The sequence below is a fragment of the Periophthalmus magnuspinnatus genome, chromosome 2 (genome assembly GCF_009829125.3).
Source record: "Periophthalmus magnuspinnatus isolate fPerMag1 chromosome 2, fPerMag1.2.pri, whole genome shotgun sequence".
In the NCBI taxonomy this organism is placed as follows: domain Eukaryota; kingdom Metazoa; phylum Chordata; class Actinopteri; order Gobiiformes; family Gobiidae; genus Periophthalmus; species Periophthalmus magnuspinnatus.
The window spans coordinates 1,591,489-1,619,078 of record NC_047127.1 but is presented as its reverse complement, the minus strand read 5'-3'; the positions used below and the strand labels follow the sequence as shown (position 1 = coordinate 1,619,078).

The 27,590-nt window shown below is 43.3% G+C and overlaps 3 protein-coding genes across 3 annotated transcripts; 1 reads left to right on the top strand and 2 right to left on the bottom strand.

Moving 5' to 3' along the window:
- Positions 1-955: 955 nt before the first annotated feature.
- On the top strand, positions 956-15,414 carry LOC117384305 (hemopexin). Its single transcript, XM_055227371.1, has 18 exons — positions 956-1,186; positions 1,995-2,014; positions 2,094-2,218; positions 2,713-2,818; positions 2,948-3,078; positions 3,741-3,846; positions 4,132-4,262; positions 5,138-5,243; positions 6,839-6,969; positions 7,555-7,660; positions 11,494-11,571; positions 11,657-11,814; positions 11,960-12,113; positions 12,394-12,606; positions 12,684-12,776; positions 14,663-14,793; positions 14,872-15,019; positions 15,116-15,414. The coding sequence occupies exons 1-18, from the start codon at positions 1,122-1,124 to the stop codon at positions 15,337-15,339; spliced, it is 2,226 nt and encodes a 741-aa protein (XP_055083346.1). The 5' UTR covers positions 956-1,121; the 3' UTR covers positions 15,340-15,414.
- Positions 15,415-16,682: 1,268 nt separating this feature from the next.
- LOC117384295 (gap junction alpha-3 protein-like) lies at positions 16,683-20,811 on the bottom strand. Its single transcript, XM_033981587.2, has 4 exons — positions 20,748-20,811; positions 20,597-20,681; positions 19,889-20,439; positions 16,683-19,810 (listed from the first exon to the last, which is right to left on the bottom strand). The coding sequence occupies exons 2-4, from the start codon at positions 20,663-20,665 to the stop codon at positions 19,003-19,005; spliced, it is 1,428 nt and encodes a 475-aa protein (XP_033837478.1). The 5' UTR covers positions 20,666-20,681; positions 20,748-20,811; the 3' UTR covers positions 16,683-19,002.
- Positions 20,812-24,555: 3,744 nt separating this feature from the next.
- LOC117380339 (gap junction beta-2 protein-like) lies at positions 24,556-27,503 on the bottom strand. The gene is made up of 5 exons (XM_033977137.2): positions 27,333-27,503; positions 26,154-26,303; positions 25,937-26,094; positions 24,796-25,002; positions 24,556-24,727 (listed from the first exon to the last, which is right to left on the bottom strand). Exons 1-5 carry the CDS (start codon positions 27,501-27,503, stop codon positions 24,661-24,663), a joined length of 753 nt encoding a protein of 250 aa, XP_033833028.2. The 3' UTR covers positions 24,556-24,660.
- Between the last annotated feature and the right edge of the window lie 87 nt (positions 27,504-27,590).

Below are 27,590 nucleotides of genomic sequence, written 5' to 3'. Positions count from 1 at the left end.
CTCACTGCTTTAAAACTGGACCCTAAAACAGGAGTGAGGCTGGAGCGCACAGTGGTGACGGGGTACCACAGGCCCTATCTGGTGGCTGCGTGTCTCAGCACAGGGATGATGGCGGTGTCAGAGAGAGGTAACGAGACAGGGCGAGTGCCTTGTATCAGAGTCCTGGACCCTGGATGGACCACCGTCAGAATCCTGGGGGTGTGCTCGGGGCTGGGGCCCGTCCTCAGCAGCCCCTGGGGTCTGTGCATTGACAGTGACGGGGACGTCCTTGTGGCTGACTGGGGTAAGCAGTACCACCGTGTGCTCATTTACCCGACCAAGGGTGTGGGCTGGCCACTGGTCAACGACAACCTGAGCAGCCCCAGAGGCCTGGCCCTTCTGCCAGATGGACACATGGCTCTGTCTGACAGCATGAACCACTGCGTCAAGATCTACCGCTACAAGGCCAATCCAGAAGATTAATGAAATACGAGTGGGTTTTTACTTTCACCTTCTCTTTGGATACGTTTTATAAACTTCCACGGGAGATCCAGAATAGTGAAATAATAGCGATGTAATTCAGTAAGAGGGAATAATTATGTTGGGATGCTAGTTGCTTTATCATCAGCCTTTAGTGTTTTAGTTTTAAATATAAAAGCAGTTTAAAATATAAAGGCAGTTTTAAATATAAAGGCAGTCTGTTATCATTTCCAATGTCTGAAATTTATTATTAAATCCAAATATGAAACATATTATTTTTTTCTTGGGGACGGGGTACATTATATATTCTGTGCATCAAAAATAAAATAAAATGTAACTTACCATTCTGTTTGTTTGTTTTAATATTTGACTAGATGTTACAAGAACACACAATTTGCAAATATTCCGCAATCATTGCAGGAAAGCTTTGCGATTTCCCAACAGGGTTATGGGTGCTGACTGACTGATGTTAAAGTACAATGTGGATTTGTTGTTTATTCTGGAGAAACTTCGGGTAAGGACACACAGAACGGGGTTATCTCCTGTCCACACACACACACCCCCACACACACACACGCTGGTATAAGTTGAGCTGCTTCCCCTCACACAGTCGCACTCTCTCTGGAGCCTCTGGTTCATTAGAGCCTCTTCACTGCACCAGGATGAAGTTGCTCTCATCCCTCCTCGTTTCAGTCCTGCTGTTGGCTCTGGCCTCTGCCGTCCCAGTGTGAGTATAAATTTGCTTTTTAAATCGTCATAAAAAAGTAAAGCACAGTACTAACCAATTCCACATTTATGATAATCTTACAAGTCAACACTGGTGGAAGAAGTACTCCATTTTTATTTCTCAAGCAAAAGTACAGACACTGGAGCATAAAAGTAAAAGTATCACATGGGAAAAAATCTGCTGAAGTAAAAGTGTTAAAGTACCAGTTTAAAAATGTGCTTAAAGAGTAAAAAGTAAAAGTATTTCTCACAGATTTTGAGTCGTGTAAAGCTTCAAATGTGGTGATTTTGATAAATATTTGAGCTGAGATTTGTTCAACAGAAACAACTGAATCTATATTTTCTTCTATCTGTTTTAATTTGTATATATTTGTGTTAAAAATAAACCCTCAGCCTTTTCAGCAGGTCGAACGAGCACGAACATTAATAAAAAATACTGTTACTTCAGTCCTGTTCAAAAATGTAGTGGAGTAGAAAGTACAGATACTGCTCTCAAATGTACTCAAGTAAAACACAAAAAATCCATTTGGGAGTGAACTGCAAGCACAAAAGTTTGACCAAAAGCCAGATTGTTTCTAATGCATGATCAGATACAGCCACTTACTAAATAATTGAAACGAGCAGCAGGCTCATTTAAACAAACACTTTTAGAGAAGTTAGTTGCTTTAATGATAGTTTTCATTTCATAATCCCAAAATAAGCCGTTCAAGGTTATGTTTACTCTGCCTGTCAATGAATAACTCAAAATTCTACTGATCATGTTGTAATCCAATGTTTGTCTTTTCCTTCTTTTTTATTTAATTTCACAGACAAGATGCAGCAGGACCAGGTAAATCCTGTTTTTCAATTTTAAAAGTCCCACATTACACTATTTTCTGATCTATGTTATAATGTGTGTTTATCCACAGATGCCACTGCACGCCCTAAAAGTCACTGTGAACATCACAGAGACAAAATCCAGACACAGGGGCGTCCCCTGATAGGGGCCTATGTTCCACAGTGTGATGCCAATGGAGAGTACTCGGCTGAACAGGTGTGTAGTTTCAATGTGTCACGTCCACAGACTGTATAAAGAAGTGGACTGAGTGAGTGTGACGTCACCCACAGCGTTTGGCTCCATTCAAAGGAAGTTCATCGAGGTTAGAGCAGTTATAGAGCGAATTTGGAGCCAAGTTGCATATTAGGAATTCTAATGTGGAACTTGGCCTACGGGTATCATAACAACCAAAGAACCAATCCAGAGCAAGGTGGTTCACCAGGATCATGTAGAGGGTTAATACGAACATTTAAGACCAAAATGACGAGTCTGACAGCAGCAGAGACAGAGAGAGGACAAAGTTTTTCAGTAGAAAGTGAATTGGAGTCGATGGATCCAGAAGCGTGCCCATGATCACATCTTAATTGTAACGCGGTGGCTAGCAAGCTAGCTATGCCCATTTATATATGCAGTCTATCTATGTTCACGCTACTATAATAAAGTATATGTATGTATATGGTTATAATTTCATATGTTTGCTTTATTTTTAGTGCCATGGTTCGACTGGATATTGCTGGTGTGTGGATGCCAATGGACGAGAGCATCAAGGGACCAAAACTCCCCCAGGCGCAGATCGTGCAGAGTGCACAACAAAAGGTACTTGAGACAGTTAATTACTATTATATGCTTTATAAACCAGATTATAGCCAAAGGATCCACATGTTTAACACACAAACACTGCATATTTAGGCTGAGTTCTTCTCTCAAACTGTGTGTTCTCCACAGATGACCCTGCACGCCGCAAAACCCACTGTGAACACCATAAAGACAGAGTCCCGACCAGTGCAGAGGGGCATCCCCTGATAGGGGCCTATGTTCCACAGTGTGATGCCAATGGAGAGTACTCGCCCAAACAGGTGTGTGTTTTTACTGTGTCACATTCACAGACTGTATAAAGAAGTGGACTGAGTGAGTGTGACATCACCCACAGCGTTTGGCTCCAAATGAAGCTCATTGAGGTTCGAGCAGGTATAGAGCGAATTTGGAGCTGAGTTCCATATTTAGAAGCCTGACCGCGAGTATCATAGCAACTAAAAAGCCAATCCGGGGTGAGGGTTTAGAAGGTAACGCCCCTTCCCGCCTGCAACACTGGTTTAGAAGGGAGTGAGCACTTAAGAAAGCTGTCAATCAAACCTGTTGCTAACGCTAGCGGGAGTGGCCTCAGGGGAAAAAGGCACCTGATTTGTCTGTTATTAATATTCATATGATATTCATGATTTACAGACAAAATAGTGAAATAAAAAAACAGGATCATGTAGAGCGGGTCAATATGAACATTTAAGACCAAAATGACGAGTCTGACAGCAGCAGGTACAGAGAGAAGACACAGTTTTTCAGTAGAAAGTGAATTGGAGCCAGAGTCGATGGATCCAGAAGTGTGCCCATGATAATGTCCTATTTAGAACGCAGCAGCTAGTAAGTTAGCTAAATGGACACGTTTATATATAGTCTATGGTTATGTTACTATAATTATGTGAGGATGTATGGTTATAATTTCATATGTTTGTTTTATTTTTAGTGCCATGGTTCGACTGGATATTGCTGGTGTGTGGACGCCAATGGACGAGAGCATGAAGGGACCAAAACTCCCCCAGGTTTAGGTAGTGTGGAGTGCACAACAAAAGGTACTTGAGACAGTTAATTACTATTACATGCTTTATAAACACTGATGAAGATAAAATGAGAAGGCAGTTAACAATACTTTTCCCTGAGCATTAGAACAATCACTTCTGTAGAGAACGTCAATTAAACTGTATTAATGTCCCATATTACACTATTTTCTCATCACAAACAGACCTGGAGTTGTGTTTTCTTTCATTCACACATGTTTAACACAAACACTGGATATTTAGGCTGAGTTCTTCTCTCAAACTGAAAACACTCTTCCACAAACTGTGTGTTCTCCACAGATGACCCTCCACGCCGAAAAACCAACTGTGAACACAGTAGAGACAAAGCCCCGTCCAACGCAGGGGGGCCTCCCATAGCAGGGGCCTATGTTCCACAGTGTGATGCCAATGGAGAGTACGAGCCCCAACAGGTGTGTATTTTTACTGTGTCACGTCCACAGACTGTATAAAGAAGTGGACTGAGTGAGTGTGACGTCACCCACAGTGTCCAAGTCCAGTCAAATGAAGCTCATCTTAACTTCACTATCTTCAAAGGAGTGGTTAGTGTCTTTGAGATGTAGATGAACAGCAGACTGGGGTCCAGCGCAGCTCTCACTCCCGTGTTGGTTCATTCTCTTTTGGAGTAGCTGTTTTACTGAAGTTTTTCAGACACACCCGCTGTGTAAGGAATAGGAACACCTTTCTCCTAAGTTCAGATTCCCTGTTGTCCTGTTTTCTTGCTCTCTTAGATCTACTGAAGACCCACTTTAGATATCCACAAGCAGAGAGGACTTCAGAGAATTTTCAGACAGTATGAGATTCCTGTCTTTTTCAAACTCACAAACACTTTAAGGCAAAAACTGGTTCACAGTTCACAAGGACAAAACCCTGAGCCATAAACATAGTGATGTGGTCTACTCCATTCAGTGTAGTGAAGAGTGCAGTGAGCGTTACACTGGAGAAACTAAACAGACACTTCATAAGAGGATGTACCAACACCGGCGGGAGAGCTCCTCTGGACCCCAGTCTGCTGTAAATCTACATCTCCAGTTAAAGAAGCTATAGATGACAATAGATGTTTGCAGTTTCCTTCAGACAGATATAAGGCAGTGGCCACCAGCAATCTGACCAGAACTGAAGAAGTGGCTTGAATGAGCAGTGAAACTCTTACAACTATTTGTCCAGTTACACATTTAAACTTCATCTTTTGCTATGTCCATTTATATATACAGTCTATCTATGTTCATGTTACTATAATAATGTGTAGATATATGGTTATAACTTCATATGTTTGTTTTATTTTTAGTGCCATCCTTCGACTGGACATTGCTGGTGTGTGGACACCAATGGACGAGAGCATGAAGGGACCAAAACTGCCCCGGGCGCAGATCGCGTAGAGTGCACAACAAAAGGTACTTGAGACAGTTAATTACTATTACCATGCTTTATAAAAACTGCATATTTAGGCTGAGTTCTTCTCTCAAACTGTGTGTTCTCCACAGATGACCCTCCGCGCCGAAAAACCCAATGTGAACACCATAAAGAAGGAGCCGGGACCAACGCAGAGGGGCTTCCCATGCTAGGGGCCTTTATTCCACAGTGTGATGCCAATGGAGAGTACTCGCCCCAACAGGTGTGTATTTTTAATGTGTCACGTCCACAGACTGTATAAAGTGGACTAAGTGAGTGTGACGCTGTGGGTGACGTCACAAATGAAGCTCATTGAGGTTAGCAGTTACAATTCAATTCATTTTATTTTTGTAACGCCGAAAATCACAACAACAGTTGTCTCGAAGGGCGTTCATGTTTTGGTTGATGGGGGAAACCGGAGGAAACCCATCCAGACACGAGGAGAAACATGAAAAACTCCACACAGAAAGGCCTGGGCGACTCGGGGATCGAACCAAACCCTCTGCTGTGAGGCATGAGCCACTCAGCCACCGTGCTGCCTACGCACAAAAACAAACAGGAAAATCAAACAACAAGGAGGAGGGGAAGGCGGGTGGAGGAGGGCCAGGCGGGGAGGAGGAGAGAGTCCAGCTGTCATCAGGGCATCTGAGAGCGAATTTGGAGCCGAGTTCCATATTTAGAAGTCTGACCACAAGTATCATAGCAACCAAAGAGCCAATCAGGAGCAAGTGTGTTGAAGGTACCGCCCCTTCCCGCCCACACTGTTGGTTTGGAAGGGAGAGGGCACTTAGCAACTCTGTCAATCAAACCTGTCGCTAGCACTAGCAGGAGCGACCTCGGGGAAAGAAGGACCTGATTTGTCTGTTATTAATGTTCAGATCTTGATTTACAGACACAATAGTGAAATAAAAACCCCAGGATCATGTAGAGGGTTAATACGAACATTTAAGACCAGAATGAGTCTGAAGCAGCAGAGACAGAGAGAGAGGACACAGTTTTTCAATAGAAAGTGAATTGGAGCCAGAGTCGATGGATCCAAAAGCGCACCCATGATCACTTCATATTTGGAACGTAGTGGCTAGCAAGCTAGCTACATCCATTTATATATACAATCTATCTATAATACTATAATACTACAATAATGTATAGTTATATGGTTATAATTCCATGTGTTTGTTTTATTTTTAGTGCCATGGTTCGACTGGATATTGCTGGTGTGTGGACGCCAATGGACAAGAGCATGAAGGGACCAAAACTCCCCCGGGTGCAGATCACGTCGAGTGCACAAGAACAGGTACTTGAGACAGTTACTTACTATTACATGCTTTATAAACACTGATGAAGATAAAATGAAAAGGCAGTTAATACTTTTCCCTGAGCATCAGAATGGCCACTTCTGTAGAGAACTTCAAATCTCTATTAAAGGTCCATATTACACTATTTTCTGATCTATGTTATAATATTTCCTCATCACAAACAGGCCTGGAGTTGTGTTTTGTTTCATTCACACATGTTTAACACACAAACCCTGCATATTTAGGCTGAGTTCTTCTCTCAAACTGAAAACACTGTTCCACAAACTGTGTGTTCTCCACAGATGACCCTGCGCGCCGAAAAACCCACTGTGAACACCGTAGAGACAGAGCCCCGTCCAACGCAGGGGGGCCTCCCATAGCAGGGGCCTATGTTCCACAGTGTGATGCCAATGGAGAATACGAGCCCAAGCAGGTGTGTATTTTTACTGTGTCATGTCCACAGACTGTATAAAGAAGTGGACTGAGTGAGTGTGAGGTTAGAGCAGTTATAGAGCGAATTTGGAGCCAAGTTGCATATTAGGAATTCTGACCACGAGTATCAGAGCAACCAAAGAACCAATCCGGAGGGAGGCGGTTGCCGGTAACGCCCCTTCCCGGCTGCACCACTGGTTTAGAAGGAAGATGGCCCTTAGCAACGCTGTCAATCAAACCTGTTGTTAACGCTAGCGGGAGTGACCTCGGGGAAAGAAGGCGCCTGATTTTTCTGATATTAATGTTCATATCTTGATTTAGAGACACAAAAGAGACATAAAAACAACAGGATCAGATGTAGGATGTAGAACAGCAGCAGATACAGAGAGCGGGGGTTTTTCAGTAGAAAGTGAATTGGAGCCTGAGATGAAGGAGCCAGAAGTGCGCACATGATCACTTCTTATTTGGAACGTGCCAGATAGCAAGTTGTCTGTGTCCATTTATATATGCAGTCTATCCATGTTCATGTTACTATAATATTGTATAGATATATGGTTATAATTTTATGTGTTTGTTTTATTTTTAGTGCCACGGTTCGACTGGACATTGCTGGTGTGTGGACGTCAATGGACAAGAGCAGGAAGGGACCAGAACTCCCCCGGGCGCAAGTCGCGTAGAGTGCAAAAGAACAGGTACTTGAGACAGTTACTTACTACTATTTTCTCATCACAAACAGACCTGGAGTTGCGTTTTGTTTCATTCTCACATGTTTAACACACAAACAAACCTGCATATTTAGGCTGAGTTCTTCTCTCACACTGAAAACACTCTGTTCCACCTTGTGATGTCATCATGTGGTGATACAGGAAGTGTTTTTAAACTCCACACACCTTCACTAAAATTATTTGGATGATTTCAGCGCTGGAATTTCCGATCTCTACTGAATCAAAGATAAAAATTAGCTGTTAACTTGGAAAGAACACTTCATGACATCACAAGTTGGAAGAGAGCATTTTTAGCTTTGGAGATTGTTAGGCGTGTTCTATCAAAAATGACGACTGGATTCGATCAGTTCAAATCACAAAAATGTATTCCCCCGACAAATGCAATCTAATACAGAGCTGTGGGTAACAGAGCTAACAGCCTACGTATGCAGGACTTAAGCCAGGCGCTCTGACTCTCTGCCTTTCCCTTGACCCAAAAGTAAAATACAACATGAATATGCAAATATTATGTTGAGCAGGTTGACACCTTGGTTCCTCCTCCCGGCCTCGTTCGCCTCTCTTGGACATCCCCGACTGCAACGGTCTGTTTTTCCGGCCTTGAGTCTCCTCCAGCTGACTTATGTCTGTAAAGGAGTTTCTGCAAAGCCCCAACTGCTTGTTAAAGCATTAAAACGGTGTTCAAGCCAATATGTGATTTCATTAAACAGTATTCAAATGAATATATGAATTCAGTGTTTTGATATATATGTGTGATGCAGAAGAAGCTTTATGACTTGATCTACCCTTCATTTCCCCCTTTTGACCTCTTCTAAGAGGTCACATCCCAGAGCAGGGTAACATCATGTGGTACCTGGTCCCCTCTGTCATCCCTCAGCAAAACATACTGTCCCCTCAGATCAGGGCGAGTTCAGCAACTAATGAGGTGATCAGTGAGACCACCAGACCTTTCCATTTACCCAAAACATTGTCTAGACACTTATTTACCAGGTTGTTTACTCCAGCCGCATTGTGCATTTCTCTAGACAACATGCATAGTCCTTCTAGAGCTTTGGTCACCGACCCATCAGGAGCTGTGTTATTAGGAATAAAAGTACAACACTGATCATTAAAATGTGACAAACCCCACCTTTCTCTGCTAGAAGCATGTCTAGGGCCATTCTATTTTGAAAATCTACGAAGGATGTTGGGTGAAGCTGATTGGCCAAACCTTCTAGTCTCTAGTTAGGTTACTAAGCCTTAGCAAATTATAATAAATGTAATTAATGCGGTCCACATTTTTGTTGGGTGTGATTGGGAAAACTGCAGAAATTATAAGTAAATTTTCCAAACCGGCCGCTATTTGATCCGTCAGTTTATACTCATCAGGGACCACTATAGGAATGGCCAGTAGTGTCAATATAAGTGGGGTTATTTTGGTCCACGAGTCCTGGCATTACCGATCGTTTAGCCCTCTGGGGGTGGGGGAGAGTCTTGTTAAGATGTCCCCAGAGGGTGATGGGCATAATTAGCCACACTATAGTAAACGTGCCCATAAATATTACTTTCAACTTGTACCTCAACTGCATGTCTCCGCACAGCCAATACAGATCTCCCCGTATCCTAGTGTAGGGTAGGCGGCTGCACCACGTGTCCACACCAGTACTTTGTATAGTTAACACCAGGGGGACAGCCCATTTTTTACGGGGCATTTGGCGTCTTCCAATGAACAACGGAACGTAAATCAGATTGGTACATACTGGGTGACCCCTTGGTGCACTGTATGGTCATTTTGACATACTTATCGCATTCTGAGGTTGACCATAGGTCACATTTAAGAAGAATCCTCTCCGGTTTGGTTTGTGCATGTTTCTGAACTGCTTCCCAAAGAAGGATGGTGAAGGCGACCAGCACCCACAATGAATATTGTTAAAATCCCATATTTCCCCCTTTTGCTCTGGGGGAGCCCCACACAATCTAAAATAGTCATGTAGGGGTGTGTGTGTGTATGTATGTGTGTATGTATGTATGTGTGTACTTAACCTTCAGCCAGGACATATTACCCCATCATGTACGGGGAGGAGAGACCAAAGTCTAACACCACACCTGGAGTTTAAAACTGTCAGACGTCAAATGAGTTGCACATACAGTATGTTTCAGCCCCAGTATAACAGCGCTGATGTACAATGAAAAAAAACAGCCTAAGTAATGTTATATTTGTAAACGGTTGTTTTCAGGAATGGAACAAAAATATTTAAAATAAATGAATACACTAAATTTTGAAATTGGGTAAAAAACTAAATATTTGACTGTGTGGATCCGAGAACAGGCTCCAGTCATGAGAGCCCAGGCAAACACAGACCAAACGCAGCAGCAGAGACAGTTTTATGGGGCCTTTAGAGGAGCAGCAGAGCACTTGTTAAAGGTTTTGATTCAGTTCATTCATTTGTCATGTGACCAGTGGAGGAGGAGCCCAGTCCACAGACGAGTTTCAGAGCCAGCAGGACTTTCTTTGGTTTTAGTTCAGTTCATGTTTCTCAGTGACGCAGCAGCCATGTTTAGAGAGTCTTTAGACAACAGCAGAGCAGAGCCAGTCCAGGTCATGTGACCTTTCAGTTCAGAGCTGGAGAGATGCACCCAGAGCCACTGCCCTCAGACCACACCCACCCCGAGAGCCACTGCACTCAGACCACGCCCTCCCCGAGAGCCACTGCACTCAGACCACGCCCACCCCGAGAGCCACTGCACTCAGACCACGCCCACCCCGAGAGCCACTGCACTCAGACCACGCCCACCCCGAGAGCCACTGCACTCAGACCACGCCCTCCCCGAGAGCCACTGCACTCAGACCACGCCCACCCCGAGAGCCACTGCACTCAGACCACGCCCTCCCCGAGAGCCACTGCACTCAGACCACGCCCACCCCGAGAGCCACTGCACTCAGACCACGCCCACCCCGAGAGCCACTGCACTCAGACCACGCCCACCCCGACACAACAGGCCAAAGACTCATCTCAAATCCACTTCATTTTCACCTCAAAAAATGTATAAACAGTTTGCATAAGAAATCTGTATCTATATTTACAATATCCTAAAGTTAAAGTGAGGAATATTCAATAATTATAAAGATAAGGTTTGAATTGTTAACTTAAATAAAATTTCAGCATGATCTAATTAAACATAAAATATTCTAAAGTTTCTTAGAATGCTAAAATAAATCATGACTGTCAGATGAGTTTAAAACATACTGCTCTTTCTTTGCTTTGTACAAACATCATCACTGTGGCACTTTAACCATTGGTCTTGTGTCATGTAGGTTAAACTCAAGTTTAATTATATTGCTATTGTTTGGCACATTTGAATATGAATTTAGATTACCCAAATTAAACTAATTTCAAAATTTGAGAGGCAGACACTTGCAGATTTGTGCGACAGTGACAACCCTAATAATAAAGAAACTATGCAGAAATTTTATTAAAAAGGTTTTCTGCTCACCTTTTGAGGGCCCTGGTTGTCACTATCAAAGTCACCAGACTCCACCTCAATATGCCCAAACTAATATATGAAATCAGTGTTTCGATATATATGTGCGATGCAGAAGAAGCTTTATTACTTGATATACCCTAAGATGTAGAGAGACTAATAATAAAGTGTGACTCAAACATGTGTGAATGAAACAAAACACAACTCCAGGTCTGTTTTTGAGGCGGTAACATCATTATAACACAGCTAAAAGTTCACACGCTCACACTTTACATGATATAGAACCTTAATTTAATAAACTCAAAATGTTTCTTACTAACATATTTTTCTTCCAATTTTAGAAGCTCCAGAACGCTGTTCGGGGATTGAGTTTGACGCAATTGCGCCAGATGAGAAGGGAAAAATACATTTCTTCAAAGGTTTGTCAGCTCGTTCAAACTATAACTAAAATTCTCAGAGAACAATGAGTCTTGAAATGTACAAAACAATTTATAATTTCTTTAGGTGGTTACGTCTGGAAGGGTTATGAAGGCGATGCGCAGCTAGCTACAAACATTTTTAAAGAGCTAGACGATATTCACGGCATTGGTCACGTTGATGCTGCTTTCCGAATGCACAACCCAGTAAACTCCAAGGACCACGATCACATCTATTTTTTCCTGGTAAGTTTCACAACACCAGAAAGTAATGTTTACCTGTTACAACCATAGACTGTGAGTTGACTACGTGAGTGTGAGGCTAATGTCCATTTATATATACAATCTATGGTTACAACACATAACCAAATATCAATGTCTTCTTCAACAGGATGATAAGGTGTTCAGCTATTTTAATGGAAGTCTGGAGGAGGGATATCCAAAAACAATCCAAGAGGACTTCCCAGGAGTGCCCTCTCACCTCCAAGCTGCGGTGGAGTGTCCCAAAACAGAATGCAAAGCAGACTCAGTGCTTTTCTTTAAGGGTATGTGAAGTTACAGACATTAAAGATAATAGTAAGTAATATTAACATTAAAGGCCCTATTTTCTGATCTATGTTATAATCTTGTTTCCTCATTGCAAACATGATGTCAAAGAAATGTCCCATATTTGGAAAAAAAGGAAATATGAATATATAAATGTGATCTCTCCGTTTAATTTCAACATAAAGCTTTTATCAGTTATAGATTGACTCCATAAAATAACATAGGCTGTATTTGTCAAGCAGAAGTAAAAGTATTTAACCATTTACTCACCTCATCCAGGACAAGACGTTTTCATGTTTGACATCCCCACGAAGACAGTGAAGACCAAGTCCTGGAACCACCTGCCGACCTGCAACTCTGCCCTGCGTTGGCTGGAACATTACTACTGTTTCCATGGACACAACTTCACCCGGTTCCACCCAGTGACAGGCGAGGTCAGTGGGAACTACCCCAAGGACGCCCGCAACTTCTTCATGAGATGTGACAACTTTGGTGAGCCTAAAGACATAACAAAAATGAGTGGTTTTGTTACATGTCACACTAAATTTAATACTGTGTACTCATTTTAGGGCACGGGCGTGGTTATACGGTGCCCAAGTGCAGTGACGTTAAGTTCGACGCCATTACCACTGATAATACCGGCAAGAGTTACTTCTTTGCAGGTAAAAACCCAAGAAAAACACTATAATATAACACAAAATAATATTAAAAAGGAACATAAAACCAGTGGTGGAAGGTAACGAAGTAAAGGTAATAAAGCACCGATATCTAAAATTGTACTTAAGGAAATTTTGCAGAAGATACTTTTTACTTTTAATTCACTACATTTGAGAGCAGGTATCTTTACTTTCTACTTACTGCATTTTTTAACAGGATTGAAAAGTAAAAAGTACTTTTCATATGACTTAATCAGTTATTTTTACCATGTTTGTGGAAACATACTGACTAAAGTTTCGCTTTGAGCAAAACAAAAATAAATACACAAAATTCATAAGAAAATTTAAGAAACTGGTTCATTATTTATCATTTAACTATATAACACATTTTCAGTGCTTGAAATGCTTTAACTTTTTACTCTTTAAGTACATTTTTAAACAGGTACTAAATACTTAAGTAGATTTTTTTCATGATACTTTTACTTTTACTTGAGTAACTTCTTATCTCTGTATTTGTACTTTTACTTAAGTAACAAAGCTGAGTACTTTGTTCACCTCCGCATAAAACTACTATCTCAAATGAAAACACATAACACAAATGTTCTTGTATTATTATATTATTTCCAATCTGATGTTTTTTAGAGATCTGGTTCAAGAAAAGCACAGTTGTATTAGCAGTTATTATAGCAATTAGCTGGTCATTCATGATGCTAACTTACCTGTACTTTGTGGCAACATTTATCTAACATTTATCACAGAAAAAAATGTAAATAGATTCACGTTAGTAATGTCAGTGTAAATAGCTACTTAGAGGTATTCTCCCTCTCCGCTAGCATAGAATATTCTGCTGTTAACCGCCTTAGCTGTTAGCCGCCTTAGCTCTTATCCTCCATAGCTGTTAATGCCCTTAGCTGTTAGCCGCCTTAGCTCTTTTCCGCCTTAGCTATTATCCGCCCTTGTGTCGTCCTGGGGTAATTTATGACCCCAAAAAATAACTCACTCGCAGCAGAACTTTGACATTTCTTCATCAAATAAGTTGAAAATTGGGCCAATTGAAAAAATGTTGATTGTACAATGAGAACTGTCTGATAAATAAGTTACGTTAAAGTTCAATTTGAGGAACGTCAACGTAACTCAACTGGGAGGAGCACACAAGGGCTAGCTGATAACCGCCTTAGCTGTTAGCCGCCTTAGCTCTTATCCACCTTAGCTGTTAGCCGCCTTAGCTAGCGGCCTTAGCTATTAGCCGCCATAGCTCTATCCGTCTTAGCCGTTAGCCGCCTTAGCTGTTAGCCGCCTTAGCTACGCAGGTGTTTCAGGCTGGGCTGCTACTAACTAATCTTCTGAACACTTATGCTTGAAGTAAAGTCTGTTTTTCTTCTATTTTTGTGACGGATTATTCGGGTTTTTGTTTTTTTTTACATTTTTAATATCAAATCTTACTTGTACACGCAGTGAAGTCTGTCATTTTGTTGTTGTTGTCCTTTTTACACACATTTGCATTAGGAGACTGGATTAGCACTCAGAGCCTGCTGCCTTTTCAAAATAAGAAACAGGGACATACTGGCTTTGGGTGGTTGTGACAATAAACTTGTGAAAAGAGTATTTAATTAAGAACATTATTAACTTGTGAATTAGTTTATAATATGACAGATTTCTGCCATTGCAACTGAGGGATCAAATGAGGACACCTGGAACATTTCTTGCATAAATCTGGGACAAATCACTGGTTTTGGGGACAAGTGGCTCAAAACTGGAACTGTCCTGGGTCAATAGGGACGTCTGGTCACCCTGGTTTACTGGGCATAGTGTGATGATGGTATAAGTTGCTGGGACTCAAAATCATACCTCACCAGTTATTGAAGTTTATAGAAAATCTTTCTGTTCTTCAGGTCCCATGTACGTGCGCTTGGACAATGCTCGAGATGGTCTTCACGCCTTCCCCATTGTGAGGTCTTGGAAGGAGGTGGCCAATGGAGTGGACGCAGTCTTCTCTTACACTGATAAAATGTACATGATAAAGGTAGGACAGAGTGCAGTTCTTTTAAAGTGTAATAGTGGTTACATTTCTATTGACTGTGTGTACTGAATACCTGTGCAGGATGATAAGGTGTATATATATAAAGGAGGGGCCCATTACACTCTGATAGACGGGTACCCCAAAACCCTCAAAGAAGAGCTGAGCATAGAAGGACACGTGGACGCTGCGTTTGTGTGCCCCCCTGAGGACACAGTGTATCTTATTCAAGGTCAGTGTTTCATTTTTTATTCCAAATGTAAACACGCACAGAGCGTTCAACATGACTGTTTACTTATTTGTTTTGTCTTTTTACATATTTGTACAGGTCGCAGCTTAAAGACCGTTGACCTCAGTGCCACTCCCAGGGTCGTCATACGAGACCTGCCCCTCCCCTTGTCAAACATTGATGCAGCTCACTGCAGTCCAAATGGAATCAAACTGTACCAGCGTGGAGTGTATTATCATTATGAAAGCCCCATGATACTGGCTACAAGCAGAATCGCACCAAGGCCTCTGAAGATACCTGCACAGTTTGGCTGTGAGGAATAACTCTGTGAAACAAGAATGAACAACAACAAGGTTTTGTTTATGGATGTAAGAACAAAAGACTGTAAAATAAACTCTTTCCCAAACCTTTTGTGTAATATATGAATTAAGTCATTTAGTTAAGTAAAGTAATTATACTGAAAATAATTAATTTGTTTTAATATTTGGAATGGGTCAGTTTTGCTTTTGGCCACAAGAGGGCCCAACACAGCTCTGGACTGACTGCCTTTTATCAGATTGTTTTCACATTTTTAAGCAGGCTGTGGATTTCTAAATAAAAATGCATCAAGGTGAATTATTTTAAAAAGTACCTCAGCATTTGGACCTATGGACTTTTTTTTCCTTTTTGTTTTGTGTTTTGAACAGGGCAGCCATGAAAAAGAGAGTAAGTGCTCTCATTGTGTTTCCCTGTGTAAATAAAGAAATAAAGTATATGAGATGTGGGATACAGCTGTTATAAAAGCTGATACAGTCTGAAGCAGAACTGGGGATTGAAATGATAAAACTTTAGTAGTAAAAATACATTAAATTTGAATCAACTACACATTTCCTATGATCTGGTTTGAATCCTACTCCGCAGTACAGTAGCAGACTCTTTTTGGAGCAGGGACACGTGCACACTGTGGTCTGCTGTCCAGTGAGTGGTGATGGCATTAACCTCCATTCAAGGCCTTTTCAGATCCTGAAGAGTTTTTTGTTCTGACAAAATCCCCAGGACTTTCAGCGTGAATAATGGAAGTGCCTGCCTCAGCACAGCTTCATGGGCGAGGCTGAGGGCACACACATACGCCCCGGGACACAGAGACCAGCAAAACATGTGACTACGGGATCTACACTATCTCCATCACTGTATGTGAGCGCAGTTATAGAAGCAAAACATGAACTGAACTGGTGTTAATTACCATATTCATTTAGATTATTAACAAACTAATTAAAAATCTACAGAAACATGTACTGAAACTGTATTAAAACTGAAAGACACATTCTACTGGATAAATGAGCGGACGTGTCTCAAAATGGGGTTGGTACAAAATGTTTTATTCAGTAAGAGTTCTGTAAACATCTGAGGTAAATTGACATTTACATCAACATGTTCTTACACAGACACAAGGCACTTGAGCTCAGAGACACTGAACACTGGGAGTCAAAGCATTCCTCTGGTCAACACATTGGGGATTGTCTCAGCTGTCCATGGTGGAAAAGTCTGGCCCAAAAATCTAAAAATCCATATTAAGGACAGAAAAAACAGTCACTTTAGAGTCACTATGCAGTTCAAGTCCAGTATTGGTAGCACTTCTCCCATAAATAAACACATGTTAATATGCATCCTCCCAGGACACCCGCTGTTATTTCTATAGCATCATTTAAGTGGTCTAACTCTCTACCTGTGCAAATCTTAATCTACATATCAAATATACTATGAACAGTGCGGAACAACAAGGTTATGAAACACATTTCCGCAATATAAATGAATATGCCTCATGTTACAATCAGTGACAGTCCGACAGCGTCTCCTGGGTGTTTGCCTCCTCTCAGAGTTTGACAGGCAGTTTGCATCGGTGTGGCCTTCAACATTATTGCTCGAGTGTGTTCCTTAGAAAGTGCTCTTTGTTTCTTCAATCTCATTGGCATTTGGTTTGCAAGTATCTTTGGTTGAATCAATGACATCTTTCAGTCTGTAAACATCTGACAAATGAGCAAGCAGCGTATATACGGTAGAGTTTGGTTAATCAAACATTTTTTAGCATATTTTTGGTTTAAAAACCACGATGAATGGTTAACTGTTTTGCACTGCAAATGGTCAATGTAAGATCTATGGTAGAAAGTTGGTACTAGGTACCATCCCAGCCCCATGTACAGTTACTGAGTGATTTACATGGGCCACTATTCAACATTTAAAGACTACATACAGTCTGATGTGATGTGCTCTTATCAGCCAGATAAAAGCTTAGAACTAGATCTTGTGTAAAAAGTATTTCAATTTAAAAAAATATTCACTTTTCTTTCTTAAATGTAAAACTTTAAAGTTTCTTCTTCAACCAATATCAAAGGATTGAATACTATTTATTTCAAGTAGCAATACAAAACTAATGTAAACTAATGTAAGCCTAGCAAGAAACATAAAGATGTACAAGTAATTTCACCCCAAAGCACTCTCCCTTGTTGTCTCTGTTCCTGTTCGCTCCTCAACACTTGGCCTTTTCCAATAAGAGCTGCAGGGAATTTGTTATGAGGCAAAGAACCTACAAAAGCCTTTTCACTTTTGGCAGGAATAAAAGGGGAAATAAAACATTACTGTGTAGGACCTAAAATACTCATTCACATTATGCTGTGCTGTTTTCCCAAATGAATCTAAACTCTACGGCTAGTCTAAAAAAGACTTAATAATGTACAGAACAGCGAGGGTTAACAGTCCAGGAACACACTGCAAACACAAGCTCCAGAAGAGATCGGATAAATGCTCTGACCAAGCTGCAAATATCTTTCATTTAAAGTGACGTGTGGTGCCTTTGTCAGAATAAGCTCCAAATCTTTGCAGGTGGATTAGAAACAACTTTCAAAACAGAAGGTGCCATGTACACATCCTGCCAGCCCATAAATGCTACTTTATTTACATATTTATAGACTTTATATAGTTGCCCCTGATGAACTAAAGTATATTCTAAAAACAATAAAAACAATGTATGTGCACACAGCCTGCGGAGCCTACGGACCAGGCCTCAGGGTGGGACAAGTCTCCTATCTACTTCTACAAGTGAACTACTGCTGCATCCCCCTCGTCATTGAAACTACAGGCTGAAAATAAGACACAGAGACACAAACTGACGCACTTCAACAGCTCACAGAAAAAGAAAAAGAACAAAAGTGCAAGCCTATCTCCGCCTGTCCTCCAGCAAAAACAAAAGAAACAAAAAATGAATAAAAGAACGTATCTGCCTCCTACATCGTCCATCACTCCCACCATCCAGTCTGCCCTTTACTCGTGTCCCTATCGTGAAGGCAACATTATGTATGCATTCTCCATTTCATGGTTCTCTTGGCTTCTCTTAGAGAAGTAAGAGCAGGTTAGTAGACAGTCAAACTAATAGAAGCCGTTGGAGATCTAGTTTATACAAACATAAAGCCAATGAGAATAATCCTGGTGTTGCATTTTAAAAGTATCATTGTTAAAGGTGCACTGTGTAGCAGCTAAGCATTTCCCACATTTTAGAAGCTCAAGCAGAACAGAACAGGCTTCTGTCTGATTCTTATTTCTACTGCGAGGGGAGCGATGGAAACCATCACCACCACATCACGTTTGATCACTTTGGTTCACCCTCGGACTTTACATTCAAGTGTGGCCACGTAACAATAGCTAATGTAGCTAAACTATGCAGTAAACCAACTGTCAGTCAGCTGGAACAAAAGGCCAGTTTCAGTAACAACATGGATCAGTGTTTATGTGCCTAAAACAAGGACGAGTCCATCGTTCTCCTCGATGAACTCGGTGTTACCAGAATGCCAGCACAGCAATCATAATGTAGCTTGGTGAGATTAAATGCTATTAAAAACAAAATGAACGCTACATTCAGCTCATCGAGCGTCTTAAACTCTACACACTGCACCTTTATGTGAACGAGCTGAATCTGTGGCCTGTTTGTAAAACTGTGTGTGTCGTGTGTTTAGCTACACTGCCAGGTCATCGGGGCGAGCGCGGATACTGGGTTTGCTGGCTCCGTTGGACCTGGTGTCCGTGAGGGCCGGCGGAGGCGGGTGCAGCTCTGCTCTGGTCACTACGGTGCAGTCGTCGTGGGGGGAGCTGCTTGAAGCGCCCTCCTCGCTCTCTTCCTCTTTGGGGGCGATGAGGTTCAGGGGGGTGTCACGGGGCAGTGTGGGGAAAGAGGAGAGCAGCTCTTCATCTGGGTGCGGAGGGGTCATCTCCTCCCGAGGGGAGGAGGAGTTGGAGCTGGGAGGAGAAGGGGCGGGGGGGCGCTCAGAGAGGGGGGAGTTTTGACCATCTGAAGACTGGAGCTCCAGTGCCATGTTGCTCCAGTTCTGCTCCATCGCAGCTATGTGACTGTGGCTCCCGATGCTCACTTTCTCATAGAGCGGACTGGACATAGCTCCTAGCATCATGTCGCCCTCTGCCTTCAGAGAGACAGGGGGCGCTGTCGTGTTGGGATTCAGGGGGATCACCGTAGGGACTTGACCTGGACTGTATATGCCGCCCTCGGCCGGAGCTCTGTTCACCTCACTCACACTGGTGTATGTGGGCAAACAGTCCAGCACAGGAGGAGGGCTCTGCTCCATGGTCACCGCGTCCCCTCGGCCGTCTGACCCCAGCAGCAGTGACTCAGAGTTGGGGGAGAACTCGTTGCTGACCCCCTGTTTGACCTTCTTCCAGCCCAGATGGTAGATCTCCAGCAGGTTGAGAATCAGGGAAACACAGGCCACCACTAACATGAAGATAATGAATATTGTCTTTTCTGTCGGCCTGAGAAAGAGAACAGAGTCATGATGAGCATTTACAGAGACACTTTCATTTTTAAGTAGAGTAAAATCTGAGTCTGACCTGGAGATGAAACAGTCCACAGTGTTGGGACAAGGCCAGCGCCGGCACTTGTACAGGGGTTTCAGGTGGAAGCCGTAGAGGAAGTACTGTCCCAGGATGAAGCCCACCTCAAACAGAGTTTTGAAGATGATGTTGAAGATGTAGGTCCTGAGGAGGGCTCCTCGGATCCGGATCTTTCCGTGCTCATCTCTGATCGGAGGCTTCTCCTTCTTGCCCCCTCCGTCCCCCACTCCGTTGTGGTAAAGGGGGTCGTGGTCCTCCAGGTGTCGTCCTGACTTTCGGAGCTCCTCCTCCCTCTCTCTCCTTTTCTCCTCCATGCGCACGATGTGCAGCACGTGGCCCAGGTAAATGAGTGTGGGCGTGGACACGAAGATGATCTGCAGCACCCAGAAGCGGATGTGTGAGATGGGGAAGGCCTCGTCATAACACACGTTCTCACAGCCGGGCTGCTGCGTGTTACAGGTAAAGTCCGACTGTTCGTCCCCCCACACCTCCTCCGCCGCTGCCCCCAGCACCAGGATGCGAAAGATGAAGAGAACCGTCAACCAAACCTGCGCACAGGGCAGAGGTTCAGTAAACAGCAGCGTGTGAGAGACTGTGCAGGTGTGAGGCTCATAGACACAACAACGCGCTCTGACACAGAGCTGTGATTGTTACAGTTGTGGGTTGAGGGTTTGTACCGTTTTATTTCACACGTTTGAGACTCACCTTTCCGATCACAGTGGAGTGTTCCTGAGCATTCTCCAACAGCCGCCCCAGAAAGCTCCAGTCACCCATGCTTTACTTTTCTAACCTGCGCAGACGGGCAGCGTGAGACTTTTGTATTTGATCATTGTGAAGAAAACCAATGCAAACTTACTAAAGATATGTTGTTTTGTCAGTGATAAATCCATCGACCATAAACTCAGGAACAAAACTGTACCTGCGGTGAGACAGAAGACGCTCCGTGAGCCTCGTTCATAATGCACTTTATGTTTTACAGTCAAATAACTGCAGCCTCACACATTTTCCCTATGGCCACTTGCGTCCAGACATACATGCGTTTGTGTGTAGTGGCATTTGTGAGGCGGCTGCGGCCCGGGCTGGACACTGAGACAAAGGCCACCATCTGCGGGAAGTGAAAGAGTGGATCACAGGTCCCTGTGAATGCTGCACTCATCACATCCCCGGAATGCTGAGGAGGGCAAATGTTTGCCTGGGATTGACTGATAACACACATATACACACACACACATATATACACACACACATATACACCCCTACACACACATATACACACACACATATACACACACACCCCTACACACACATATACACACACACATATATACACACACACATATACACACATACACACATACACACACACACACACCCCTACACATATACACACATACACATATACACACATACACACATACACACACACCCCTACACACCCCTATACACACACACATATACACACACACACCTACACACACACCCCTACACACACATATACACACACACATATACACACACCCCCCCACACACACCCCCCCACACACACCCCTACACACACCTACACACCCCTACACACATATACACATACACACAAACACCCCTACACACACATACACACCCCCACATACATATACACGCACATACACACACACACATACACCCCTGCATGCATATACACACAAATATACACACACGCATATACACAAACATATATATATGTGTGTGTGTATATGTATACGTGCAGGGGTGTGCCTGTGTGTGTGTGTGTTTATATATATATATATATATATATATACACACACACACACACCTGCGTACACACATATGTGCATATACACACATATACACACACTTTCACATGCATATACACACATAAACTCACACCTACATGTGTGCACTGACATATGCACACACACACACACCTACACACCCCCACACACACACTTACAGATACACATACTCACATACACACTGACATACAGATACACACACACACACGCCCTCACACACACACCCCTACAGATACACATACTCACATACCCACTGACACACACAGATATACATTATTTGTTGTTTAAAGAGAAAAGTCATAAATAAAGTGCATTTATCACAGACCCTGAAACGTCACACAAACAGGTCTAACACACACACACGTGTGAACAGAACCAAAAACACAGATAATGATGAAAATAAAGAGTGAGACACTGCAGCCCCCGGGCCTTTCTACCTGAGGTATGTGACATGTACATGATGTGTTGACGTGATGAAATACCATCTGTCAAACACACAATGGAGAAGCCTCTGGACGCACATTGTCCGGGCCGCGCTGCGCTTTTGATGGATCACGGCTCTTTGTGCTAAAACAGCCACAACAGTAACTGTTGGCCAGCCACGTACTCCACAAACAGGCGCAAAAAGTGCGCAAAAAGTGCGCAAAAACACAGCGCTACAGGCCAGTGCCACGTGCATAAAGTGGATTTAAACTATGGCCAATAAAAGAGAAGAAAACTACACATGGACTACACAAAAAACGAAATTAAAACGAAAAATGTGACAAGAGCCGCGAGAGCAAACCCTCTAATCAAAGTACAAGTACACGGAAATGTACTTGTACTTTTCAAACATGAAACTATAAATTATAACAGTCACTGAAAACAAAATGACAGAAGTGAAGTGAACGTGATGTGACGTGAGGCCTGAGCAAACAGGGCGAGTCTTTAATGTGAACAACAAACTAAAAGAGTGAGGACTAAACCTGCGGACAGAACCTTTTACCTCATGGTAAAATGGTGAAACCCTCACATCCTAATGCTGTGTAAAGTTTGGTTTAGTGCCATCCAGAGCGCGCGCGCGTAAGTGCGCTGAATGAAGCGCACGAGGAGCCTCTAATCCCGCAGGTGGAAGATGATAATCCCTCCTCTTCCCTCCCACTTGAACCCGCGGCATCAGCAGCAGCTCCTCTTACCCTCTCCTCCTCTTACCCTCTCCTCCTCTTACCCTCTCCTCCTCTGGACACCTCCCCGCTGCGTCTTCGGCTCTCCTCCAAAGCTCGTGGGCCTCCGGGGCGGCCGGGCAGCTCCAGGCGGGTTTGGATGGAGAGGGAGACAGAGACAGAAGTCACACAGAGACAGAGGAACAGAGCTCTGTCCTACTGAAGGGCTGGAGTGGATCCTGTCCCGCGAAGGCGAAGCGCAGCGGCTGCGTCCCCCGTGGCCAAGGCCAACCGCCACTGTCACACACTAGTCCCGTGCGTGGGGCGCGCGAGGGGGTGCCCGGGGGGAGGGGGCGCGTGAGGGCGTTAATGGGCAGGGGCACGAGACACAGAGACAGGGAGACACAGAGACAGAGAGACACAGAGAGACACAGAGACAACAAAGACACAGAGACACCAGAGACACAGAGACAGGGAGACACAGAGACAGGGAGACACAGAGACAGAGAGACACAGAGACAGAGAGACACTAGAGACACAGAGACAGAGAGACACCAGAGACACAGAGACACCAGAGACACAGAGACAACAAAGACACAGAGACACCAGAGACAGAGAGACACAGAGACACCAAAGACACAGATACACCAGAGACACAGAGACACAGAGACAACAAAGACACAGAGACGCAGAGACACCAGAAACAACAGAGACACAGAGACACCAGAGACACCAGAGACAGCAGAGACAGCAGAGACACAGAGACACCAGAGATACAGAGACAGAGAGACCACAGAGACACAGAGACAGAGAGACCACAGAGACACAGAGACCCAGAGACAGAGAGACAGCAGAGACAGCAGAGACACAGAGACACCAGAGATACAGAGACAGAGAGACACAGAGACAACAAAGACACAGAGACACCAGAGACAGAGAGACACCAGAGACACAGAGACACAGAGAGACACAGAGACACCAGAGACACAGAGACAACAAACACACCAGAGATACAGAGACAGAGAGACACAGAGACACCAGAGACACAGAGACACAGAGACACCAGAGACACAGAGACACAGAGACAACAAACACACAGAGACACCAGAGACACAGAGACACAGAGACACCAGACTGTGGGTCATAAAACAATCCACTGTGAACATCACAAAACCACCTGACACATGTGTGAAGGTGAGATGTGTCTGGGCCAAAGGGACAACGTGACTGAAGGATGTGTGCACACCACACATGTGTGTGTATATGTGTGTATGTTTGTACAGTGTGTGGGTGTGTGTGTGTGTATATGTGTGTAGGGGTGTGTGTATGTGTGTATATGTGTTTATTTATATGTATGTTTGTACAGTATGTGTGTGTCTCCTATGTCATGTTGCATCACTCTGCAGTAGGGCTCTGTTTGTGATGCAGTAGTAGTAGTAGTAGTAGTAGTAGTAGTAGTAGTAGTAGTAGTAGTAGTAGTAGTAGTAGTAGTAGTAGTAGTAGTAGTAGTAGTAGTAGTAGTAGTAGTATTGTGTCTTTACAGAGACACATGACTCTGGACCTACACATCGACACACACTCTGTAGGACAGGGCAGTAGGCCTAAGAGCCTCGTGCACTTCTCTGAAAACATTAAATTTGACTTTACCTCATGTGATCACGTGTCCACCAGGAGAGGGCGCCAGACACGCGCCACACGTGAGAATAAACCACACACATTTATGAGGCTATAATCTATTAAAAACGTCACATCAACATTGACATCAGAACAGGTCATGTGATCTACGCCGTCTCGTGGTAAAAACGATACTTCTGTGTCGTCCTTAAGTTTCTTCGTGTTAGTTTGACAGACTGGGGTGGGGTTTATTCTGTTTTTTCTCGTTGCAGCAGCTCTGCAGAATCGCCCTGGACAAAAACATCTCATCACCAACAACAGAAACATCAACATCTTAAAAAAACAAACCTTTTTTTACCTCGTGATGGCTTTGACGATCAAGTAGACGAGTTCAGCCATGTTGAGAACCATACAGACTGAAGAAGTCGTGGCCATGAAGAGGGTGAAGATTGTCTTTTCAGTGGGACGGGAGACAAAACAGTCCACCAGGTTTGGACAGGGCCACTGTCCACAGCGAACCAAACGGGGCATCTGGAACCCGTCGTACAGAGTGTAGAGCGCGAACCTGCGAGACACGGGACACGAGACACGAGACACGAGACATGAGACATGGGACATGAGACACGAGACACGAGACACGAGACACGAGACATGAGACACGAGACACGAGACACAAGACACGAGACACAAGACACGGGACACAAGACACAAGACATGGGACACGAGACATGAGACACGAGACACAGGACACGAGACAAGAGACACGGGATATGGGACACGAGACACAGGACATTATGGTGTTCTTCTGTAGTTTATGGTGGTGTTATGATGTTCTTCTGTAGTTTATGGTGGTGTTAGGATGTTCTTCTGTAGTTTATGGTGTTTTATGGTGTTCTTCTGTAGTTTATGGTGTTCTTCTGTAGTTTATGGTGGTGTTATGATGTTCTTCTGTAGTTTATGGTGGTGTTATGATGTTCTTCTGTAGTTTATGATGTTCTTCTGTAGTTTATGGTGTGTTAGGATGTTCTTCTGTAGTTTATGGTGGTGTTAGGATGTTCTTCTGTAGTTTATGGTGGTGTTAGGATGTTCTTCTGTAGTTTATGGTGGTGTTAGGATGTTCTTCTGTAGTTTATGATGTTCTTCTGTAGTTTATGGTGTGTTAGGATGTTCTTCTGTAGTTTATGGTGTTTTATGATGTTCTTCTGTAGTTTATGATGTTCTTCTGTAGTTTATGGTGTGTTAGGATGTTCTTCTGTAGTTTATGGTGGTGTTAGGATGTTCTTCTGTAGTTTATGGTGTTTTATGATGTTCTTCTGTAGTTTATGATGTTCTTCTGTAGTTTATGGTGTGTTAGGATGTTCTTCTGTAGTTTATGGTGGTGTTAGGATGTTCTTCTGTAGTTTATGGTGGTGCTAGGATGTTCTTGTATCATCTATGGTGTTTCTTGTTCATGTGGTGGAACATTTGACCCATAAATTGTATTATTTATGGTAACTCACATAAATCCTCCCTCAAACAGGAGTCTGCACACGATACTAAACGCATATGTCCACCAGAGGGCGCCCACAATTGGACGTTTCCTCTTTTTGAAACTCTCCATCTCTTCCTCTGGACTTAATAGACTTTTGCTGGACACAAGCCCAGCTCTTCTGGACGCCTGTGAAACACACAGACTGTCAGAGTCACATGTGTGAATAAGATGGCGTGTTCCTTCACCTGTACGAGCTTTTTGTCCCTGTGGTTCCTGTAGGCCACGTGCGCCGCGATCAGGAGTGTGGGAGAGGAAACAAACACGAGCTGGAGGCTCCACAGACGAATGTGAGACACTGGGAAGAACTGATCATAACAGACGTTCTCACACCCGGGCTGGAAGAGGGACGGAAGGAAGAAGGGATGAGGTCACACAGTGTTGGAGGTGTAGAGAAGCAGTTTAAATCTAAATGATCGTTTTATTACAGAAACAAATCGTGTATCTCATTGAATCACAGAAAAGAAACTGTTCAAGCATCCTCTGTTTTTCTGAGTCTGTAGATATAAACACACAAACTTCAGCCTCTACTTTAAACCTTTACACTCTTTCACTCAGACCTTTGCTTCATAAAAGGAGATTAATTTAAACCATCAGTGTCACGCTGAGGAAAAGTAGGTCGGCCATCGCATCTGTCAGAAGAACAACACTGTGTAAATGTATGTCTCATGATGGTCTACGGCTAAAAACTGAGCAACAGAGAGAAGAGGAGGGGTGAGAGGGGGGAAGGAGGAAGAGAGAAGAGGTGAGGAGGAGGAAGGACAGGAGAAAAGAGGAAGGAAAGGAGGAGACAGAGAGAGAAGAGGAGAAGAACCTTTAACTCATTATCTACGTCCAAAAACTGAAAAATAGAGAGGAGAAGAGAAGGAAGGAGAGGAGGAGATGAGAAGAACTTTTAATCCAAGATCTCACGATTGTCTCCGTCTAAAAAAACGACCGCTGGAACGTTTTTGAAGGACGTGTAAAACTCTCTCCACTGCAGCACTTTAATAATGTGGAGATGAACATTTATAAACAAAATGCTCCTGTTTTTAATGTTTTAATTGAACCTGTGCAGGGATGAGTTTGTTTGGTTTAGTTTGTTTGTCTGGTCTCTCATTTCTCTGTAGAAATAAAGATAAATGAAAATGGAATAAGGTTAAAACGAGAATTGATAGTGAAGATGTTTGGAGCTATCGCCACAAAACTGAATGAAACAACACAGAACTCCAGGTACGTTTCAAAAAACACCAGGCAAAACTGATATTAGAACATGGTATTGATCTTCTAAAACCAAAACATTTTACTTTTATCCCCATTTAAATTCAACCAGTTCATCTTCTGCATGTCGAGACCTCAGCCCGAGTCCTGAGTGAAGCTGCATTTACCTGAAGCGTGTTACAGGTGAAGTCCGTCTGCTCGTCGCCCCACACGCTTTCAGCCGCCACCGCAAGAACCAGAACTCTGAAAATGAACAACACCGAGAGCCAGATCTTCCCCAGGCTCGTGGAGTGACGGTTCGCTCCCACTAACTGAAGATACAAGGCCGGCCAGGACATCCTAAGAAACAGGAAGTGAGCAGAAGGAAAGGAACGAGATCACAGAGCGCAGATTCAGTTCAGTGAAAACGGAACGAGACCAAGTGT

Bases quoted from the DNA above. Each gene is read 5' to 3' on its own strand.
- LOC117384295 (XM_033981587.2), bottom strand. From the start codon at position 20,665: ATGGGTGACTGGAGCTTTCTGGGGCGGCTGTTGGAGAATGCTCAGGAA. The intron at 20,440-20,596 runs GTGAGTCTCAAA...CCCTGTGCGCAG, and splicing joins ACTCCACTGTGATCGGAAAG to GTTTGGTTGACGGTTCTCTT. The intron at 19,811-19,888 runs GTCAGACTCAGA...TCTCTTTCTCAG, and splicing joins GTGGACTGTTTCATCTCCAG to GCCGACAGAAAAGACAATAT.
- LOC117384305 (XM_055227371.1), top strand. From the start codon at position 1,122: ATGAAGTTGCTCTCATCCCTCCTCGTTTCAGTCCTGCTGTTGGCTCTG. The intron at 4,263-5,137 runs GTGTGTATTTTT...TTTTATTTTTAG, and splicing joins GAGAGTACGAGCCCCAACAG to TGCCATCCTTCGACTGGACA. The intron at 15,020-15,115 runs GTCAGTGTTTCA...ATATTTGTACAG, and splicing joins CACAGTGTATCTTATTCAAG to GTCGCAGCTTAAAGACCGTT.
- LOC117380339 (XM_033977137.2), bottom strand. From the start codon at position 27,503: ATGTCCTGGCCGGCCTTGTATCTTCAGTTAGTGGGAGCGAACCGTCAC. The intron at 26,095-26,153 runs GTGAAGGAACAC...TGTGTTTCACAG, and splicing joins GGGACAAAAAGCTCGTACAG to GCGTCCAGAAGAGCTGGGCT. The intron at 24,728-24,795 runs GTAAAAAAAGGT...GTTTTTGTCCAG, and splicing joins ATCGTCAAAGCCATCACGAG to GGCGATTCTGCAGAGCTGCT.